This window comes from Folsomia candida, unplaced genomic scaffold (assembly GCF_002217175.1).
Source record: "Folsomia candida strain VU population unplaced genomic scaffold, ASM221717v1 Fcan01_Sc001, whole genome shotgun sequence".
Taxonomy (NCBI): domain Eukaryota; kingdom Metazoa; phylum Arthropoda; class Collembola; order Entomobryomorpha; family Isotomidae; genus Folsomia; species Folsomia candida.
The window spans coordinates 4,541,173-4,560,912 of record NW_019091193.1 but is presented as its reverse complement, the minus strand read 5'-3'; the positions used below and the strand labels follow the sequence as shown (position 1 = coordinate 4,560,912).

Below are 19,740 nucleotides of genomic sequence, written 5' to 3'. Positions count from 1 at the left end.
CAATTAATTTCGAAACTCTACATGTTATTACTTATGGAGAGGTCCGCCTTTTAGCCTTTTAGTATTATTAATATTGGCCGATGCTCAATACTTTTAAGATGCACCATACGTACATTCACCGAATACTAGAAACCACCCCCACAGGGGGTGTGGCTTTTTTAATTTTAACTACATCACTGAAATCCGCTTGGTGAGATGAGAAAATTGATATGTTACATGACTAGGTTTACGTACATTCACCGAATATTAGAAACCACCCCCACAGGGGGTGTGGCTTTTTTAATTTTAACTACATCACTGAAATCCGCTTGGTGAGCTGAGAAAATTGATATGTTACATCACTAGGTTTACGTACATTCACCGAATATTAGAAACCACACCCACAGGGGGTGTGGCTTTTTTAATTTTAACTACGTCACTGAAATCCGCTTGGCGAGCTGAGAAAATTGATATGTCACATGGGTAGCTTTAAGTAGATTCAATGGATAGTGACGACCACACCCACAGGGGGTGTGACATTTAAATTTGCAATATGCCTCTGAAATCTCCTTACCGTCCTGAGAAAAATGATATGTCACATGACGTGCATTGGTAAAGTATTGGCAGAAGCGCCGATAACCACACCCCCTGTCGCCATGGGATTGCCAAATATGATCACCTGACTATTGCCGCTAAGAATTTACCCCCAGGTCCATAGAATCTAGTCGTAGAATTTTCAAATCCGCCAAAGAAATACTACTTGTTTTTTGACCTTGTGACCTGGATTTCGAGGGGGTGGGGCCGAATTTGAAAAATCTGAAAATGTATATTTTTCCCAAGGGTCCAAGGTTTCCAAAACGCGCCATCTTGAAAATCCATCAAGAACTGACCGGGCAATTAATTTCGAAACTCTACATGTTATTACTTATGGAGAGGTCCGCCATTTAGCCTCCCGAGAATTCCCTTGCTCAGTACTTTCTGGATGAACGATAAGGAGTTCGCTAGTGTGAGAAATTGATAGATGCCACGTTTAAGGTACTCGGGTTTATTTGGTGTGGGAAGAACCTAAACGGGTAGTAGCCTTCATCAGCATATGAAATTTTTCTCCTATGAACGCCCTCTTGCGGCGAAAAATATATAGTACCTGAAAGTGCCAATAGGTGGCACTAACAGGCAATTGTAATAAATATGGGGCAATATGAAGCACCTGTGTAATCAAGCGCCAAGTTCAAATGGTAACACATGTGACGTCCTCGCCTTCTTCAGTTGAGTCGTGTTTGAACAAGTCTTGAACAAGTTACACCGTGTCTTGACTTGGTGAAAAATTCAACATACACATCCTCCTCATTTTATGTTCAGCCTGCACTCACTTGCCAGTTGCCAGTCTACTATGTGTTCTCTCGCTCGTCCTCAACTTTCTTTTGAGTTTTACATTTTTTCTTCATTATTTATCAACATCCTTTTGGCTAAGATCAAAGTGCAGTACATGTTCGTATCCGCTTAATCTCATTTCTAACTGACTGAGGATGAGGGATTAATTAATCTTCTACACCTGTCTACACCACATTTGTGCCATTAGACGTACTAAGCTAAGGTAAGATTGCATGTTCATGTTTGCAAGCACTAATTGAAAGCCGAGAAATTATCATTCACTGGTGAGAAAATTCCATTCATATTAGAGAGTTGGAGATTTTTTGTACTTTTACTTGTACTGTACTGTGACTACAGTACAATACAAAAATTAATACAAAAATCAAAAGACCTGGAGAATTTCATTATTTTGTACTCTGAAAAAATTGTATTGTAAAACTCCGCGAAATAGATGAGTCAAAAATTGAGACAAATCAACTCATGATATACAAAATGAGAATCCCTCCAACATGTGCGTTTAAAACGATCAAACCAAAAAGTCGAAATTTTTTACCCTTGACCTCGATTAAAACGGTCACCAGGCTGATATAAGCCGAAATGATAGTAATTTCTGAACTCCTCGCTTCAAAGTGAACTACGTCTGCAACGGTTGAAATAAAATATTAACATTTTTGACCTTTGACCTCGTGAACATGGTCACGGGGTCTTCATACGTTAAAGCTATGCAGATTTCTTAAATTCTCGCCTTAATACACGTCTAAAACAGTCGACACTTAAATTGCGACCTTTGACCTCGTCCTTTCGGTCATTGGTTGGTCGTAGGTCAAAAGTATTGACGACTATAAATTCTTGGTGAAATTTCCTTTAAAATGATACCGCATATGAAAATTAAGGTACAATTTTGCGTTTACTTCACGCCAGGGTGACCTTGACCTTGACCACAGGGAGCCCATCTTCGAACTCGACCTAGGGTCAAAAATTAGAAGCAAAATGGCGAAAACGGCGTCTGATTACATTGAGGCGTTCTAGAGATATCCTAGTTGCCAACCCTTGATTTTTCCACAGTAGTACAAATTGAGCCCGTGTTTCAATTTGTCTACTGTAGACTGTAGAATTAGTACAAAAAGCTGATGACGTCATCATCTAGAGTCCACAGTACAGTCTACAGTCAGAGTACAAGGAATCTCCAACTCTCTATTATGTTATGCAGTTGTGTGTGTCTAAAGTTTTTGACTGAGGCAGTGCGTATGTATGTATGTAGTACATTAGACAACCACAAACTTTGTACTGACCCTGGGCAACTTTGTGCCTCACAACAGAGAGGGGTCAAAGCAAAAAATGGGTCTGTGGACCATCAAGTTACAAAAAATTGCAAGTTGCCATAATTCAAAAAATAAAATTTTTCGATATCTGACCAATGTGTTCTGTGAGCCTTATTTATGACCATACCATCTTTATTTGTATGCCTGATAACTCTGAAATTTGGGATGCATCTTTCCCTAACGAACTTGACTATGGTGGTCTTGGGGTACAGGTGCACTATGCTGGGGTAGGGCGTGGTTACCCTCACGTTAAGGGTGATGTGAGATAAGGATGTGAGGTTAAACTAATTTCCATGTGGTTTTACCTATTTTTACATGCATTACCTCACATCACAGACCCTCTTGTGATTGGACTCCTCTCTGTCTTCGCCAGGCACAGAGTTTACCAGGGTCAATACACCCCGAGTCAGACTCGCCTTTAAAATTTTATCTCAAATGAGTCATTTGAAATGGCTCAACAAATCATAGATGAATGCATATATTTTGAATGGGTTGATTGAAGAAATTCATATTTTTACTACATTCGCTGCTCAAAACTTAATAAATATCTATTAAGGGTACATATTTATATTCATATCGTGTAATAGGCTATGCAATAAATAAGGACATATAAATTATATGATATAATAAAAAATATGCATAGTATTTATAAAATAATACTGCACATGCATCAATGTATTTAGGGAACGTTCGTAAACTTCGTAACGCAAAGAGGGGTAGGTGGGTGGTCAGGACCTAATGATATCGTGCCTATGTGAAATATGTTAAAAAGGGGTGGGTGTCAAGAAATCGAAAATTTGCATTATGAAGTTTACGAATGCCCCCTTATGTGTGTGCGTATATATGTATTTATATTTTTTCGATATATATATGTATGTATATATGTACATACCTCCTAACCAAACCAAACTCTGGGTACGACAAGATGATAATCAATTATCGGATTTGTGAAAAAAAACATTGTGTAAAATATCGCAAGATACTTTTCTATCAGGCATCATGCAAATAAGGTACATGCACAAAATACTATTCGTTTGCCTATAACAGAAAAAATTTACGTACTTTTACAATCAGGTGACGAATGTACAAGATAAATATACTATCTTGTATCTTTTGCTTATCAGAAGCATTTTGCCCACCCCATGGCATTACCAAACCTTGTACCCTGTTAAAATGTGGTGAAGTCACATATATGTACACTTCGTGGTTGTATTGAATTGAGAATAACTTCCTCACGGATTGGTAATAGTTTGTTTTCGAGTGATAAGTTTTCATTGCCACAACATTACTATACGGTCATTCCCGTTATTACCGTGCCGATGAAGTATATGTACTCCGGTCAGTAATGATTCAATAAAATTTTGCTCAGAGTTATACCCTTGTACTGTTTGGGTATAAACCTATCAGTACAGCTTTGCTTAGCCCGAACCAGGCATGATTGATTAGTAAACTCATATTTATCACTAGTTTTCTATAAAATTACGTGTTACTGTTTTGCACTAATTCTTGCATTAACTAGCATTATATACTTGGTTCGAAATTCAAAAAATATTTACTGTCGCTTCCCCTTAACTACTTCCCATGACCAGTGGAGGTCGCCCCCATAAAAATTTCGAAACTCAACCCTCCCATATGCTAATCATAAGTTATTTTTCGACTCCATTCTAAATTTCAGCTGATTATATCAACTTTTAGAAATCGGTTTGGGCCACTCCTTAGGAATAGGGTGTCACATGTTGTCAGTCTCAGATTTTGATGTCCTTTGGATGTGTTGTAGTACTGCAACAAAATTGAGTTTGTTATTGGATATGATAGAGCAAGTTGCTCTGAGCAACTATTTGGGATTACGTAAATTTCATCCAAATATGAGCAAAACTCGATTTTTCTAAGGTGAGGTAAAAAAAACTATAGTTACAGTTACACCTTAGTATGCATTCACCCCCCCCCCCTTCGACAACCTTGACCGCGCCCTACAGACTAGGGGGTGCGTTTTAGAGAAAAAAATAAAGAGACCGAAAAATCAATTACGGACCTAATCTAGTGCTATCTTTAGGGATTTTTCGATATGACCTCCCAGAAAAAAGTTTTGATGGTGGTGAATGGTTGCGTTTCGCAGTTTAAGTATGAAGGAGACTACCTACATAGCTGGGTATCTAAATTTATGAAAGATCGCCCCCACTTTACTATAAGCGGAAACAAGAATTGGGTCGATTGGTTGAGAAACCAGCGACTTTGGCCTATAACGAAAATTTCCGAGTGGTTGCTATATAGTAACTATATAGTTACACCCTCGCTATGGAGTAATTTATAGTCTTATCCCGTGCCCGGGCTTATGGGACCGTCATGCCCGTCAGTGAACACGATAGACTTGCAATTTTACCATATGCATATTGGACAAAGTTAGGAAACGAGTTCGAAGGTGGACGAAATCGGTCAAATGGTTGACCCGTGGAGGGTCATCTAGTGGGTGGGGTGACATGCACCAGGTTTCAAAATTGTCTTAGAAAGCTGAAATTTTGCATACAGATTTTTAATGGCTCCTAATGGAAGAATATGAAATCAGATTGGAAAAATTTTCATCTGGAGGGACCCTATGCATAGGGTCACCCATACTGATTTCTCAAAATCATAAAGTCGAGTTGTAATTTGGTACAGCGGTTTCCAGTCGCACCTAATGGAAGAATATGAACTGGAATTGGGAAAATTTGTATGTGGGGACCCTTTGAAGACACCCACACCCTTTTTAGAAATTGTTACCAATGGTCTTATGTATAGCTTTACACATAAGTCGAAGCACAAATTTGAGAGTGGTTAGGAATATCAAAACTTGATATCTTTCAACTGACACTTTTAAAACGTTTGCTGTAAATTTGAACGAATTAAATTGATATCCGCTAGACTAATGGTGTAAATGTTGCTTTATAGCGTACTATAGTGGTTATATTCTATATGACCTAAAAAAGAATTAAATAAAATATAGCTTGAAAAAGTAAAAATTTCTAAGGTGAGGAGGTGCACTTAAAAGTATTAAACAAGCTCCCCACACCTCCACCCAGATAATTTTACTTCGCCTGGGCTGTCTGCATGCAAAAAATATCTGTAAATATTAATAAGTGAAATCGTGCATTACTAATATTCAACAAAAAACAAATTTGTTGGACTTTATTACGTTATTAAATTGTAACACAAACTGCTAAACCAGAATTTTACACTGTTATTAAAAAATCGGTTGTACTTAAGACGCACAAAGAGTTATCCAAAAAATCTAAAAACAATGGTTGCCACTGTATAGTACATATGAAGACCTGAGCAATAAAAGCCCCAAACTCAAAGTCAAAATTAATTTCGTTGGAAATTTTGTTATTTTTAATAAGCCCCAAACTCAAAAAAACAATTTAAATGTAATTATAATTTGGAACTACAGAAACGGCAATAATGACACTTCAATTTAACAAAATAGGAAAGCATCTTTAGATTATTCTAGGAAACGCCAGAAGTTTCGTGATTCTATTGGAATGAATTCGTAGGTGTTCTTCAAATCAGCAAGCAGGGCTGGTGGAATGGGTATTTTGTGTGGTCTCAATGGGCGAAGATGAATGTTGGCAAAATTGTTATGCAGCACAGAATGATGCTGAGTCCAAGCGACACTATCGTGGTCGGATTTTACTTCTATAACATTTGGGGCTTGGTTGACCATTCGAATTGATAGGACCTGCGAAACCTTGAGCGTTCTTGGCAATGGGCAAGCTTGGACCAGAGGTTGCAAGTTGAGGAAATCCTTAAGTTCCATTCTTTGAATTAGGAATGGACGAACATGGCAGGCATTTCGAATCATATTTTCGATATCCGAAAATTCAATGAGAGTTGTTTTCTTTCTAGCATTTTCTAGGATTGCAAACTGACGATCACACGGTAGAAATGAGTGCCCGGAAACGAGAAACTTTTGATTTACCTGCGGGTTTAGGCAAAAATATTACAGTTAGCTAATTGCTCGAAATTAAAGTTTAATAGTAATAATACCCACCGAAGAAAAAATCTGCTTACTAATTAGCCAGCGATACATGCACAAGGTCTCAAAGTTGTTATTTTGCCCACCACATCGGTCCGAGAACACAATTAAGTGCCGTACTTGACCTTGGTTCAAAGGTGGAAAATTTTCTGTGCAATACTTCTTAATGCAATTTGCAATCTCACAAGCACCACGACTTCCTTCCTGCATTGTCCATAGGCACATTGTTGTCATCTTTGTCCCTGCGTTGTAAATCCCAAGATTGTAGACCACATACTTCCGTAATAATGCTGTCCGTGCGTTAGTTCAGGTATGTGAATGGCCTATAAGGAGGGACAAACTAGTAAATCTACAATTATTAGTGGTATTTTAACTTTAAAACTTTAACTCACAGCTTGTAAGTCGACCGCTATCACAACATAATCTTCATTGGCCAAAGAATTATCTAATTGCAGTTCTTCATAACTGGTTTCTGCTTGTAAGTGGTGCGCTTGACTTTTCATCTCAATTTCACGACGTCTGGCGTTTTGAGCTGGGTCGTTTACATCAATCCCCGAGAGTTGAATAAACAGCTTGTCGCATAAGTCGCATGTGTCGCTCCTCGGAATTCCTATTTTGAGAGGTTGCTCACGAAACACTTGACGGTACAGCCACTCCAAGCGGTTAACATGTTCTCCTTCTTGGATCCGGAAAAGCGTGAACATTTTTGACACGGTCAAGGTCGGGTCCAGGTACTCTCGCAACGGGTTACCGGCCTAATAGTAAGTAAAATTAGTTCCAGAATTACTAAATTATTAATATTGTACTATTTAAATTACTTCTCGAGAGTAATGGGACAATTTCCTCGGGAAGGAATTGATGTGCGCTAAGATCCGATCTGTATGAGTTGGATCCACTCTCTCATGTAAAGTATTCGTCCCACGTTTATCAGCCAAGTCAACAGTTCCCGAAGCAAGTTTTTCTTTTACCGTGCGGAGTCGATCGGGGGTTATTCCAAAGGTCGATAAAAAGGTCGAAACACACACTGGAACCTTCAATCCTTGGTCATTGCTTAAATAATAAGCGTATGAGTGCTGGCGCCTGCTTTGAGCATGAGTGGTGGTTCGTTGGTTCACATTGATCACGTCAATCATTCCTGCCAAGATGTCCGTCTGACGGTTGTAACTCCCTGTCCCCCAGAATTCTTGGAAAATCTGTTGGCGTCGTGGAAAAGGGAGCCTACACCCGGGCTTTGAGCATCGTGGTGGACAGGCTTGGACCTTTGGAAGAAAAAAAGACTACTAAAAAATGCTATGCAGTCAAATAATAATGATTTTACCTGTGGAGGAGGAATCTTGGCTTGCTTGACAATTCCACGTCCTCCAACATACTCCTCTCCTCGATCTTTGCTCATTTTATTTTTTTTATTTTGCCAGTCGTCGAAGTTTATCTTTCGCTTCTTCCCGTCGTTAATGTGACACAATTCATTAACTGTGATCCGAAATTGCTCAGACATGATTAAATTAATGCTCAAGAAATAGCCAATTTTTAAATTCAACCAAGTGCCGACAGCAGGAAATTTTAATTTTGAGTTTGGGGCTTTCAATATTTTCATTTTTGGAGTTTGGGGTTTTTAATATTCAAAGAAAAATTGTAACTAACGCCAACAAATCGACTTTTGAGTTTGGGGCTTTTATTGCTCAGGTCTTCATATATACATTCGGAACCTCCTTCAACAAGAACGATGACGAAGTAGTTACACAAATAATTAATAAATATTTAGGGACGGATGAGCAATATGTAATAATTACTACCAAATGAACATAATTGGTAATACCCTAGCATCCAGAACGTACATTATTGATTTGGAAATTAACCAATTCAAAAGTTACCTTTAGATCAAGAAATTAATTTTAATACTTATTTGCTTACATGACGCCAAAGCATTATTGTCGATTTTTTGCATGCAGTAGTCTACTGCCAGTAGACAGCCCAGGCGAAGTAAAATTATCTGGGTGGAGGTGTGGGGAGCTTGTTTAATACTTTTAAGTGCACCTCCTCACCTTAGAAATTTTTACTTTTTCAAGCTATATTTTATTGTGGATGATTTTAGTGCGGCAACTCTGGGAGTTTTGGCGCCTTTGAGTGGGTGTGGCGGGCGTAAATGGGCTCATGGAGTCTAACCCTCCTGGACTTTTTGCACTCATATAGTACTACAACATATCCAAAGGACATCAAAATCTGAGACTGACAACATGTGACGCCCTACTCCTTAGTACCCCTCTGGTTAATTTTTGTTCATATTTAACTTCATTTTATTGGATGAGATTTCAGTAAAGATCTCTGGTCAAAATTTCAGCTTTCCTTGTTAATTTCTGAAAATCAGTAGGGGTCACCCGATAGGGTCCTTGCAAATGAATGTTTTACTAATTCCAATGTATCCTCTTCCATTACAAGCCATTAGCAACCTCAATGTCAAATTTAAGCTCGATATGACGATTTTTAAAAATCGCTAGGGTCACCCCCTCGGGTCCCTCAGAAGAAAATTTTTCTAATTTGAATTCATATTCTTCCACTAGAAGCCATTACATTAGCAAGCTCTATACCAAATTTCAGCTTTCTACGACAAGTTTGAAATTTTTTTTATGGGAGTAAAAAGATAAAAGGGTTGCACTGGAAGAATGATATTGTACACAGAAATGTGCCGAAATTTTTCAGGCAGTGCAGCTAAACTGCAAGGTTCCAAAACACGGTGGAAGTGACCGCACACGCACCGCAGTTGTACAGATAAAATTTAACACATGTCAAGATGTACTTTGTAGTAATTTTCTAATTATATCAAATTCAATTTCAATTCAATTTTAGCACTACAACGAGTGGATTATGCGAAAAAGTTAGAACACATTTTTCAACTTCAATCTCACTACCTCCCAGAAAAATTTCTCATTCAGCACTGGATGATTGAAACTTGCTTCGAGAGATCGAAGATCAAAGAACATATGTATGACAAATAGCAGCAAATGCTATAATCAGTTAACCCATATCGACCTTTGAAAGTGGATTTTGGAAATGCCTCTCGTTCTTAGACAAAGAAAACCAGTCGTGAAAAATCCGACAGTCGCTGAAACAGTCGAACCAAGACCTCGTGTAACAAAGAGGCGACCCACAGGTGACCCTGTGAAGATGCTTGAACCTCCTCACATCCCCAGGCATTGTAAATACTGTAAAACACGGTTTTTTGCCGATTATGTATGCACGGTATGATTTGAACAATAATCTATCCATCTGCTCTTCGCATTCCATTGACTAATATTTATTTCATCGTAGGAGCATGAGGATATTTGCCTCAAAATCCCACCACCAAACACAGATCTACGTGACCATCCCGAACGCAAGGTAATTATTTTGGTCCTTCAAGATAGCTTATATTTACATGCACTATAAAAAATCGAAGTCACGTAGTCACCCCATCCTCGCACTGATTTGTTAATTATTTCCTGCGGGATAACTATGGATGATTGATATTTGGTAATTTTTCATATGATCATATTAATAAATAGTAACACTGGGTCTTACGATACACACTGAATTGATAATCTGCCAGTAATTTGGTCAGGTTTCTACCAAATAGTCCAATTTTGCACAGTAAATACCAGGCATATATTATGTATGCATATCTCGACCATTAACGACGTTTTTAATTTGAATGACTGAATTGTGCGGCATCCCAAACATATTATTTATTAAAAATGGTCCATACTTTAATACCAAAGAAACTGACACCTGAAGTTGACCCACCGTTAAAATATTTTCCCAGAGATTCCTAGGGTCTATCGCATGTTATAAGACCACCCATTGATGGCAAGGTGTAACTTTGAAAAATTACTTGTTTAAATGAGGATTTTCGGATGATGCCACCCGATCAATGGCACCCCATCTAACCCGCCCCGAGGATGATCTCACCCCCGAGCAATTGCACCCCTGCAGAGGTCAACGCCGACGGTTTACGAGGTGGCGGCGGCGTGAAAATGTACATTGGTCGGCGGCGGCGGCGCACCGCGGCGCGGTGATCAAATATCTTCGGCGGCGCCTACATAAATTATTAAACGTATATACGCTAAATAGGAAGGATCTGAAACACGCTAAAATAGCATTGCTCGTAATATAAAATTTGCAATATTTCTAGGAGAATGTATCTTTTCATTAACTGTTTCTTCATGCACTTTAGACAAGTCTTAGAGAAAAATTGAACATGTTATATTTGACGGTCAAATTTTTACCATTTTAGGTTCTCGTTAAAACTGTCAAAGATCACGGCTTTTTCATTTCACGCAGTTGGTTGTAACATTTCTTACATAATTTTATAATGCATCCCTATTTTGGGTATTAAAACTAGGTAATAAGTCTTTGTCCCTATATCTTGCCTGGAACGTCAAGTTGTCAACTTGAATTTGATGGTCTCGTAAATGTGATCTGGTAAATTTCAATACGAAAATTTTTAAAATATCGATTTTCAAAATTAAACACAAATAATGTTTAAAAAACTATTAAAATTTTAAAAATGTTAAAAAAACATTAAAAAGTACACTAAATTAAAAAATTCATCAGATTGAAATTTAAATCGGCGGCCGAATATTGCCGCCGGCGCGCCGACCAGATTTTCGCGGCGGCGGCGGCGCGTCAAAATGGTTCGGCGTCTGGCGGCGCGGCGGCGTATGATCGGCGGCGTTGACCTCTGCACCCCTGTCTAATATTGAAACCTTATCACGTGGTGTCCAATATTCAATAATAAATAAATGGTTAGTTTCATGAATACTTGTGGGTTAACCACGCATACACCCAACAATAAACAACCTTACTATTTTTTGTGCTGAGTTTTTACTTTTTGACGAAAGATGCATATGTTTCAATTTTTATGGAGATTTTATTTTTTTTATAGATTTTTTGTCGAAATATGAATTTAAATCGCGATATTTGATATTTACGATATTTGAATAAATTACAAGCATTGTGTTAAAAAAACCCAACAACTATTTTTGTGACTGAGCATTTGTCAAAATCTCACTCGAAAGCGAAGAAAGGTAGAAACATAATATGTGCATACATACATTGTTTTCGAACCCCAACAAATTCAGCAACATATCGCATATTTACACTTTTTTATTTATTTGTGCCTGAGAATTTGTCAAAATCTCGGGGGTGGGATACTTTTAGGGGTGTGATTGTTCGGGTGGGATCCGCAGTGTACTCTGATGATTTGCGACACTTGAATAAACTTCAGTAAACAGTGGCAATGCTAGGGTGGGTTAGACGGGGTGCGATTGAGGGGGTGGCATCATCCGCACACCTTAAATGAGGCGGCAGGAGAGTTTAGCTAAGGAGTATGCATATGTAAACACTTAGGCTTCGTCCACATTTTATTGTAGTACCCCATGAGTGTTACCCCAAGTAGCAGTGGTAAATAAGCGCAGCGCAGTATAGTATATCTTATTCCATGAGCACAGCTCACATTAATAGCAATATAATACTTAATAAATGTCATCAGAACCCATGCATTCATCTTCAGAAAATGAAATACATCCCACTGCGGTAACCACTTTTTAACCTGTTAGTGACAGGGGGTTTTTGCGGAGAGCGAGGGGGTAGTTGGTGGGACATGAACTGCATCGAAGGGTCCAGAACAGAAGGTCCACGGACTGCATAGTCGAGCAAATGTCGAGCAAAGGAGGTGATACGGATTGGCGGTGCAAGTGGACGGGAATGTGGCTGTCATTCAAAAGAGGTCCGTGAGGGCTGACTCGAAGGGTTGTTTGGTCGAAGAGTTCAGGCATTGGGGGTGGGAGCGGTGCATTGTGTCTATAGGGCCAAGAGGAGGCCGAATCAAATTCGAGCCAGTATCATAAGTATAATGGCAAGTAGGGTGGAGAGTTGTAACCAGCTATGTACGTATACGCTGTGGTGGTATTGCTCATCGTCGTATATTTTCTCATTGGATAGGTACAGGTTTTCCCGTGTATGGTAGGCGTACTTTGGAAGTGCCAAGCCTGTCGTATTATCCCATAGTTACCTGATTTGATGTAGGAATGATTCAATTCCTATGAGTGGAGTGTGCCAGTTGTTTCGATTGCCTGTGGTATGTTCCATTGGAGAGCCTGTGGGACATATGCTCCTTTATGAACCAGAGAGGCTTCAGAAGGATTAATAAATCAATTCAAATTCAAATATCTTGAAGGAAGGATGCACCTGACATTCATTGACTAAAAGGTGGGGTTTAACGAACGCGTATTAGCTCATGGCTCTTGCATACAGGCAGGATAGGTAGGACAGGTAGATTTTAACTAGGTAAATTGGGATAGGTTCCATTTGGACAGCTACAATTGCATAATACAAAATATCATATTAGTAGCGTAAATGCAAATCACTGGGTTGAAGAAAACACGTATCACTCATCAGCATGTACCGTACCGGAGTCTTTAGCCCAGATAGGAGTAAGCTTCCCAGTACGCTGATGTTGAGTTACCAAAAACTCCAACCACCACCCAATTTCGAACCAGAGACCTCTGCGGAAAGAGATGGATGCTCTAACCACTCAGCTATGGCCCCGCTTCATAACATCCATTGACTAAATACCTAAGTTTGCTTTCAGATACATTTTGCTTCATTCCTTGGTCTCGATCCAGTCGTTCCTGCACAAGAAGTCAACAACGAAGAAGAAACTCAACTTGAGCCTGTTGTTATTCTTCCTGACTCACAAACAATGACCGCCTTACCCATGAGTCGCCGAGGACGAAGAAGCAAGCGAATTGCTCAATCGCAAGACTTGTGCAGGATAAAATTCTTGAAGGACCATCCTTTCTTGCCAGCCACGTCAATCAGAGGGCAGGCATTTCTGAAGAAATTTTGGAAAATGGAAAACGCAACAAAGGCCTCATCAACTTCCTCTCACGAGAATTATTGTAGTTCTAAAACGATAAAAGAACCATATTGCAATCCGAAAATTGTGGCACACAAGAAAATCAAGAAGACCAAAGGCAGTACGTACATGCACAACTATTCGTTCAGCGCAGCTGATCGGATTTCGCACGATGTAGAATTGACAACAGGTAAATTTGAGAAACAATACAGTTGAAACCTATTTCGACAGGCAATCTTCACACAGTCCAACAATGCAAACCGTCAACTGAACACCTACATATTCTGCACACCCAATCTAGTATTCATTAAATTTTATCATCTCAGGGGTTTCGACTAGGTATGCTTACTTAGTCATAGGTAATAAACTCATGGATGACTGAGATGGTTACTTGCATAAGCAAGTTTCTCGTGGGATCTAGTGACCGGCAACTTAAAAAGCATGAGGATTGTTTCCCCTTCCAGTTAGATATTCGTATTTCATGTAATAAACCGTAGTAACGAAGCTCACCCTGTAATGATGATTTGGATATAACTTTGCACCGGAGGTGGGGTATAAGCCGACAAAATATAACTTTTATACAATATGCACCGATGGTGCAGGTGCAGTAAAAACGTCAAAAAGTAAAGAGATAAGGCCCAAATAATTTTGTAGAATTAGCGGATAAAATACATCATAATTTTGAATACTTTATGTCAAAATTGTATGATTATTATGTATTTCTCCCGGATATTCTCCACTATTAGTACGTTTTGCATCAATTCCTCCAATTGTTCGATACCAACAGTGCGAATAATTTAGTAAAAATTGGAGCGGGTCCGTTTTAGTTACCGTTGCTCGTAATGGACCATGGACCACAAAAAAATTGGTCCTCGATGGACCATGTTGTGATGAGCCATGGACCAAGGACGAATTAATTGCGACCTATGGTTGAAACATGAAGACAGGGTTTTTTCGTGTTTTTGGCGCCTATGCGTTCGTGTGGCGGGCGCAAGGCCATGGAATCAAACCACTTCAGGGTTTTAGTGACTCATAGGGTACTCTAACATATGCAAAGGGTATCAAGATCTGAGATGGACATGTAGAGGGTCTCTCCTCCTAAGAGTGTAATCACTAGTAAGTGAAATCAGAATAATTTGATTATCTACTTCATGCAGCTTAGAAAGTTTGGAAGTTGGGGTAATAATTTGCTGCAAGTTCATGATGGAGCAGAAGGTACAATCAAAATAATATAGTTAACGACATAAAAATGATCAACGCAAGTCATACATGCATCTATCAAAATGAGGGCTAAATACACACAATAGGCAAAAAAGGACGTAAAGATCCCACGTTAGATCCTGACTGTGTTTCTGGACCCTCGACTTCAGTACGGTGAAGATGGTACAAGGGTGAGGTCCCTTGATGATGACTGGTTTACCAGCTTGGGAAATTATTTCCCAGGGCTAAGCATAGTAGAAACCTCTGAGATGATAGATGATACTAAACTTTGATGAAGATTGATTGGGTGTGCAAAATGTACTTGTGTGAAGAATGTGTATTGTGGGACACCATTGTTTGCCCACGCCACTTTGACCTCTTTCGGGTCACTACATTTGAATTTCTTTAAATTCCTGATAGACGATATACTATCCCCGTACTTAGGCTTTGCACCTCATTTGCATAAATCTCAATAGCCCATTTTCGGCGATAAGAACTTTCCATGTTGAATAAACTCTATGGCTATCGCGAATGCGTTAAAATATGCAAATGAGGTGCAAGGCCTGAGTGCGAGGATAGTACTACCATACATATATGGTAGTCTAGTATTTCTAGAACGGTTCAAATTATCTATTGTGAAACGACATCCGACTTTTATTTCCACAGCATTTTTAGTTGTCATTGAAAATCATTGGTAGAGCTTATGTATGAAGTGTTCGTCTGTCCATCTGTCTGTGAAAGTTAGCGGGCTAAGTATTGGACCGATTTTTGCCAACTTTGTTTTAAAACGCTTATCTCATCAAATACCAATGCCGTACACTAGTTCGTAGATGAGTATGATCGGTCCAAGAGTATCAGTAGTTGACCAGTGCGGTCATTTAAATCATCACATTAAATGGCCCCATATTTAATAAATTGTTGTACAAGCTTGAAATTTGGCATGTGGATGGTAACACAAATCAGGCCAAGGAGTATAAAGTCAGACTTAAATTTTTGCTGGGTGGACCAACAGGGGTAACACGCTACTTTTTAAAGTAAGCAAATCAGAAACAGCCGACATTCGCACAAAAGTAAAACCAAAGTCCACTCATTCATTGGAGATGAAGGCAAGGCGGAACCGTGAACTTTGCCCCCAAAGCAGGTGGCCATTCAATAGAAAAACTAGTACTGCATGATTAGTATCTTTGTATTAATAATTTTTGCGTGATTTTTAGCAATGCGTAAAACTCACGAAATCTCTGTGCAGCTCGAAAGAAGGTTTAGTTGTTAGTATGCAAAATTTCAGGCTTTTCCCATCAAATCACATTAATAACGTCCTGTAGGGTCCCATTGGCAAAAATATTCTTGAAATTTACTTCAAATTCGTAAATATGATATATGTACCTGTGACCCTATATGTCACATTTCAGCATTATTCCTGCGTGGGCGACACTATTGGATACCTTCAAAAAATAAAGTCATGTTGAGGTATTTTCGGATTAGTACAAATCCATTTGTATGCAAATTTGATAAATTCTCCGAATATCAATCTGGTGTGACCATTGAGAATATTCTGCAACAAATCCACATGACCTACAACCCCTCCCAACAACTACTTGACCTATCTTGCTTATCTTCGACTTAACTCCTCATTTCCCATACTATGCATATATGTAGGTACATACTTACATTTGTATGTCTATTATATTATATGAACACATTGTGTTCCAAATTTCAAGCCGATTGAATGAGTTTACCAATAGTGAGTATGAGACAAACAGATGAACATGTGTACTTCTTGGACGAAAAATTGTTTCAAAATCTATGCGAATTCTATTTTTCTCAGCCATAACTTTAAATGAGCCCCTTAAATTTATCACCATTACCCTACTTGTAACGCCAATAGCTTTGTTGTCTGTGGGAAAGTAAAACATGTAAATATTCAGAATAAATGTATGTATTGCTGAAATGGTTAATAATCATACGTCGGATATGAATGAAAAATGACTTTTTCCATTTATTGACCTACAGTCGCCAAACTTTCTGAGAATGTTTATGGTCACTAGTAGGTCACTTAGGTCAAAGCATATTTTCTCATATTGGTCATATTTTCGGGTTTTGGGACATATTCACATTCCCGATCATATTTCGGGGTTTTTTCGTTCATTTTATCATTTTTGGCCAAATTCTAAGATTTGGCAACCAAATCGACAGGAAATGACAAAAAATTCAATTTTCTCACAATGATTTATTGTGAGAAACTTTCAAAAATTTACGTTGACTTTCGCCTAAGGTGATTTAATTCCTTCGGAATGAATTAAATCACCCCAGAACTTGTTTAATTGATAAAAATTGAGCATTACAAGAAAAGATATCAAAAAATTAAGCCCAAAGTTTAAATAATGAAGTCATTTTTATGGTCATATTTTGGGGATTTTTACGGTCATTTTTCATTCATATTTTGAGGTTTTATCGGTCATTCATATCCGACGTCTGTTAATAATGTGACATATTTCTTATAGGGTTGAGCATGGAAAATCAGAAGAAACTCGACCAATGCATTCCCGTCTCTGTCAAACTTATTCGCCAGGACAGCAAAGTAAATGAAATTCGAAAACGGGACAAGAAAAGACTCCTCGCGTTGATTGAAACTGGTGAAAATAGCAAAAAGAAATTCACACCGATAGTTGTAAGTGTTGAATTGTGCGATTTTAAGATTCACCCAGAAGCCATTCAAGATTATGTCCAGAAAACTAACTTGAAGGTTAATTTGTATAGATTCAAAGGGTTAATTGAATTATGATCTTTCCGTTTTTCTACTATGTATAAGACTAGGTGATTTGCTAATTGATAAAATTGTCAAGTAATTAAGTAATTGTCAAAATTAGTAATATTGTATTGTAATGTAACTGTAAAATAGGTATTTAAACAAAGCTGTTAAAGTGAAACTATTATAACGGAATTACTTTTCAAATTCGAAAACATGCGAAAAAGAAACGAATCAAAATCTGGTAAATTTTGGTCAATAAATTGATCCAATTCGAGTATTTTGATCTTATAAATAGTATGAAATGCTTGCCTTCCACGGCAACAGTTTTTTTAAACAATTATTCTAAAGTGTGATGTTATTCGATTACAAAATTATATCACTAATTATTTCGTAATTCATTAAAGACCTACTTATTTAATAACGTAATCAACAATTAATTAAATTCATTCCAATTATTATTTGACAATTGTAAAATCTATTTAACTGAAAAGGTGTAACATCTTAAAAACTTTTGAATCTGATATTTCTGTCAAATTTGCCATTTGTCAATACAAGAGCATTTTAGATAATGCAGAAATATATATCTACGAGATTTCAGATTTTTTCTGACCAATGCAACAAGTTTTCCACGACTATCTTTTAAATGTACCTTATAGCATCACAGAAAATGTTTCGACAAATGTAATAAATATGTACATATAACACTGAGATGCTGCTAGTTTTGAAGAACTACCTAATTGGTTGTCTCATATTTATTATGTGTATTGAAAATAACCCAAGTTCGCGTACTTGTATTTATCCGTTTGTATAAATAAATAAGGCTTATTTTGCTGAAATACGACAGCTTTGTTTATTTGGTCTTGGCGTCTGTCATCCTTAGATTAATAGTTTTTATTAACGAAATCATATCATACGAGTCGTATGAGCGTCGGCACAAGTACTGCTTTATACTCCGGCAGACAAATCTAAAAAATAATTTTGAAAATATAAATTTGTGTTTAGTATTCAACAGATTAGTCTTCATCTGCGATCTTCATCTTGTGGAATGAGAACATTATCTTCTTATCATATATTAAAGTGGCTACCGCTTGATGTTATCTTAATACTGGATTTCTATGTACAGGGTGTCCCTTTTCACTCGCACAAATTATAGTCCATCAAAATCCACACCATAGGTTCAAATTAAAATACGCACCACTACCAAATTCTTCTTATGATTGCATAATGTTAAAATTTGAACACCCATCGTTGCATCAGTTGCATGATGGCATACCTGTGCAAGTGAACCTCACTTCACTCAACTTCACTCATTTCCACCTCGAGCCAAATTGCCCTTCACTCCCCTCACTCGCGTGAAGGAAGGCTGAGTGAGGCTTCACTCACTGATAAATCTAGTTCTCACTCCTTCATTCCCTTCACTCCCTCATTCCTCTCACATCACTCATTCCCCTCACTCATCAATTTCCCTCACTCTTTCACTCAACTCAGTCCCTCGTATCATCATAATTAAAATATTTTAGCGCCATCTAGTGGGGTAACGTGAGACTGGACTGGGGCAATGTGAGATTCGACTGGGGCAATGTGCGACTGGGCTGGGGCAATATGAGACTGCGCTGGGGCAATGTGAGACTGGGTTGGGGCAACGTGAGATTGGACTGTGCACGGTGAAAATTGCATGGGGTAATATGAGACGGTCCTATGTTAATATTGCAACGCTTATTTGAGTATGTAAACTACTTATCTACCCTATATTCCTTCACCCGGAGGAGAAGGAGTGAGATAGACGAAGGAGAGGAAGCCTTCATCTCCTTCACCCTTCATTCCACTCACTTCTCATTTGGGCCTCCCTCACTCACCTTCACTCACTCGATCAAACTTTTCAACTCCCTCACTCAGCTTCATTCTCCTTCACTCCCTCATCGTGAATGAAGCTTCAATTTACGAAAATTGAGTGAAGCTGCACAGGTATGCATGATGGACGATAAAATGCAGTAAAAAAACCTTCATTAATGCAAAGGAAAACGTGACCGATCGTTTAACGGGGAGTGTGACAGTGAGAGATATGGCTCGGATGTGGCGCATCCCTCCAAACCATGGAAAGTCAGCGATTGGCTGTTCGACTTTTTGGCTGCACACTTAAAAATGTAATGGTACATACTATGATATTGAACGGATCGAGATAATGGAGATTGGTTTGCGGCATCATACATACGACCCC

At 38.4% G+C, this 19,740-nt stretch overlaps 1 protein-coding gene across 2 annotated transcripts; it reads left to right on the top strand.

The window, feature by feature from the left end:
• The first annotated feature begins 1,216 nt into the window (after positions 1-1,216).
• On the top strand, positions 1,217-18,358 carry LOC118434001. 2 transcript variants are annotated; one of them, XM_035846604.1, is made up of 5 exons: positions 1,217-1,573; positions 9,526-9,918; positions 9,988-10,056; positions 13,307-13,763; positions 17,275-18,358. In XM_035846604.1, the coding sequence occupies exons 2-5, from the start codon at positions 9,730-9,732 to the stop codon at positions 17,553-17,555; spliced, it is 996 nt and encodes a 331-aa protein (XP_035702497.1). In that variant the 5' UTR covers positions 1,217-1,573; positions 9,526-9,729; the 3' UTR covers positions 17,556-18,358. The 2 variants fall into 2 exon arrangements, 1 of the variants encoding a protein (XP_035702497.1); XR_004833709.1 differs by lacking the exon at positions 13,307-13,763 and having other exon boundaries at positions 1,232-1,573.
• Positions 18,359-19,740: the final 1,382 nt, after the last annotated feature.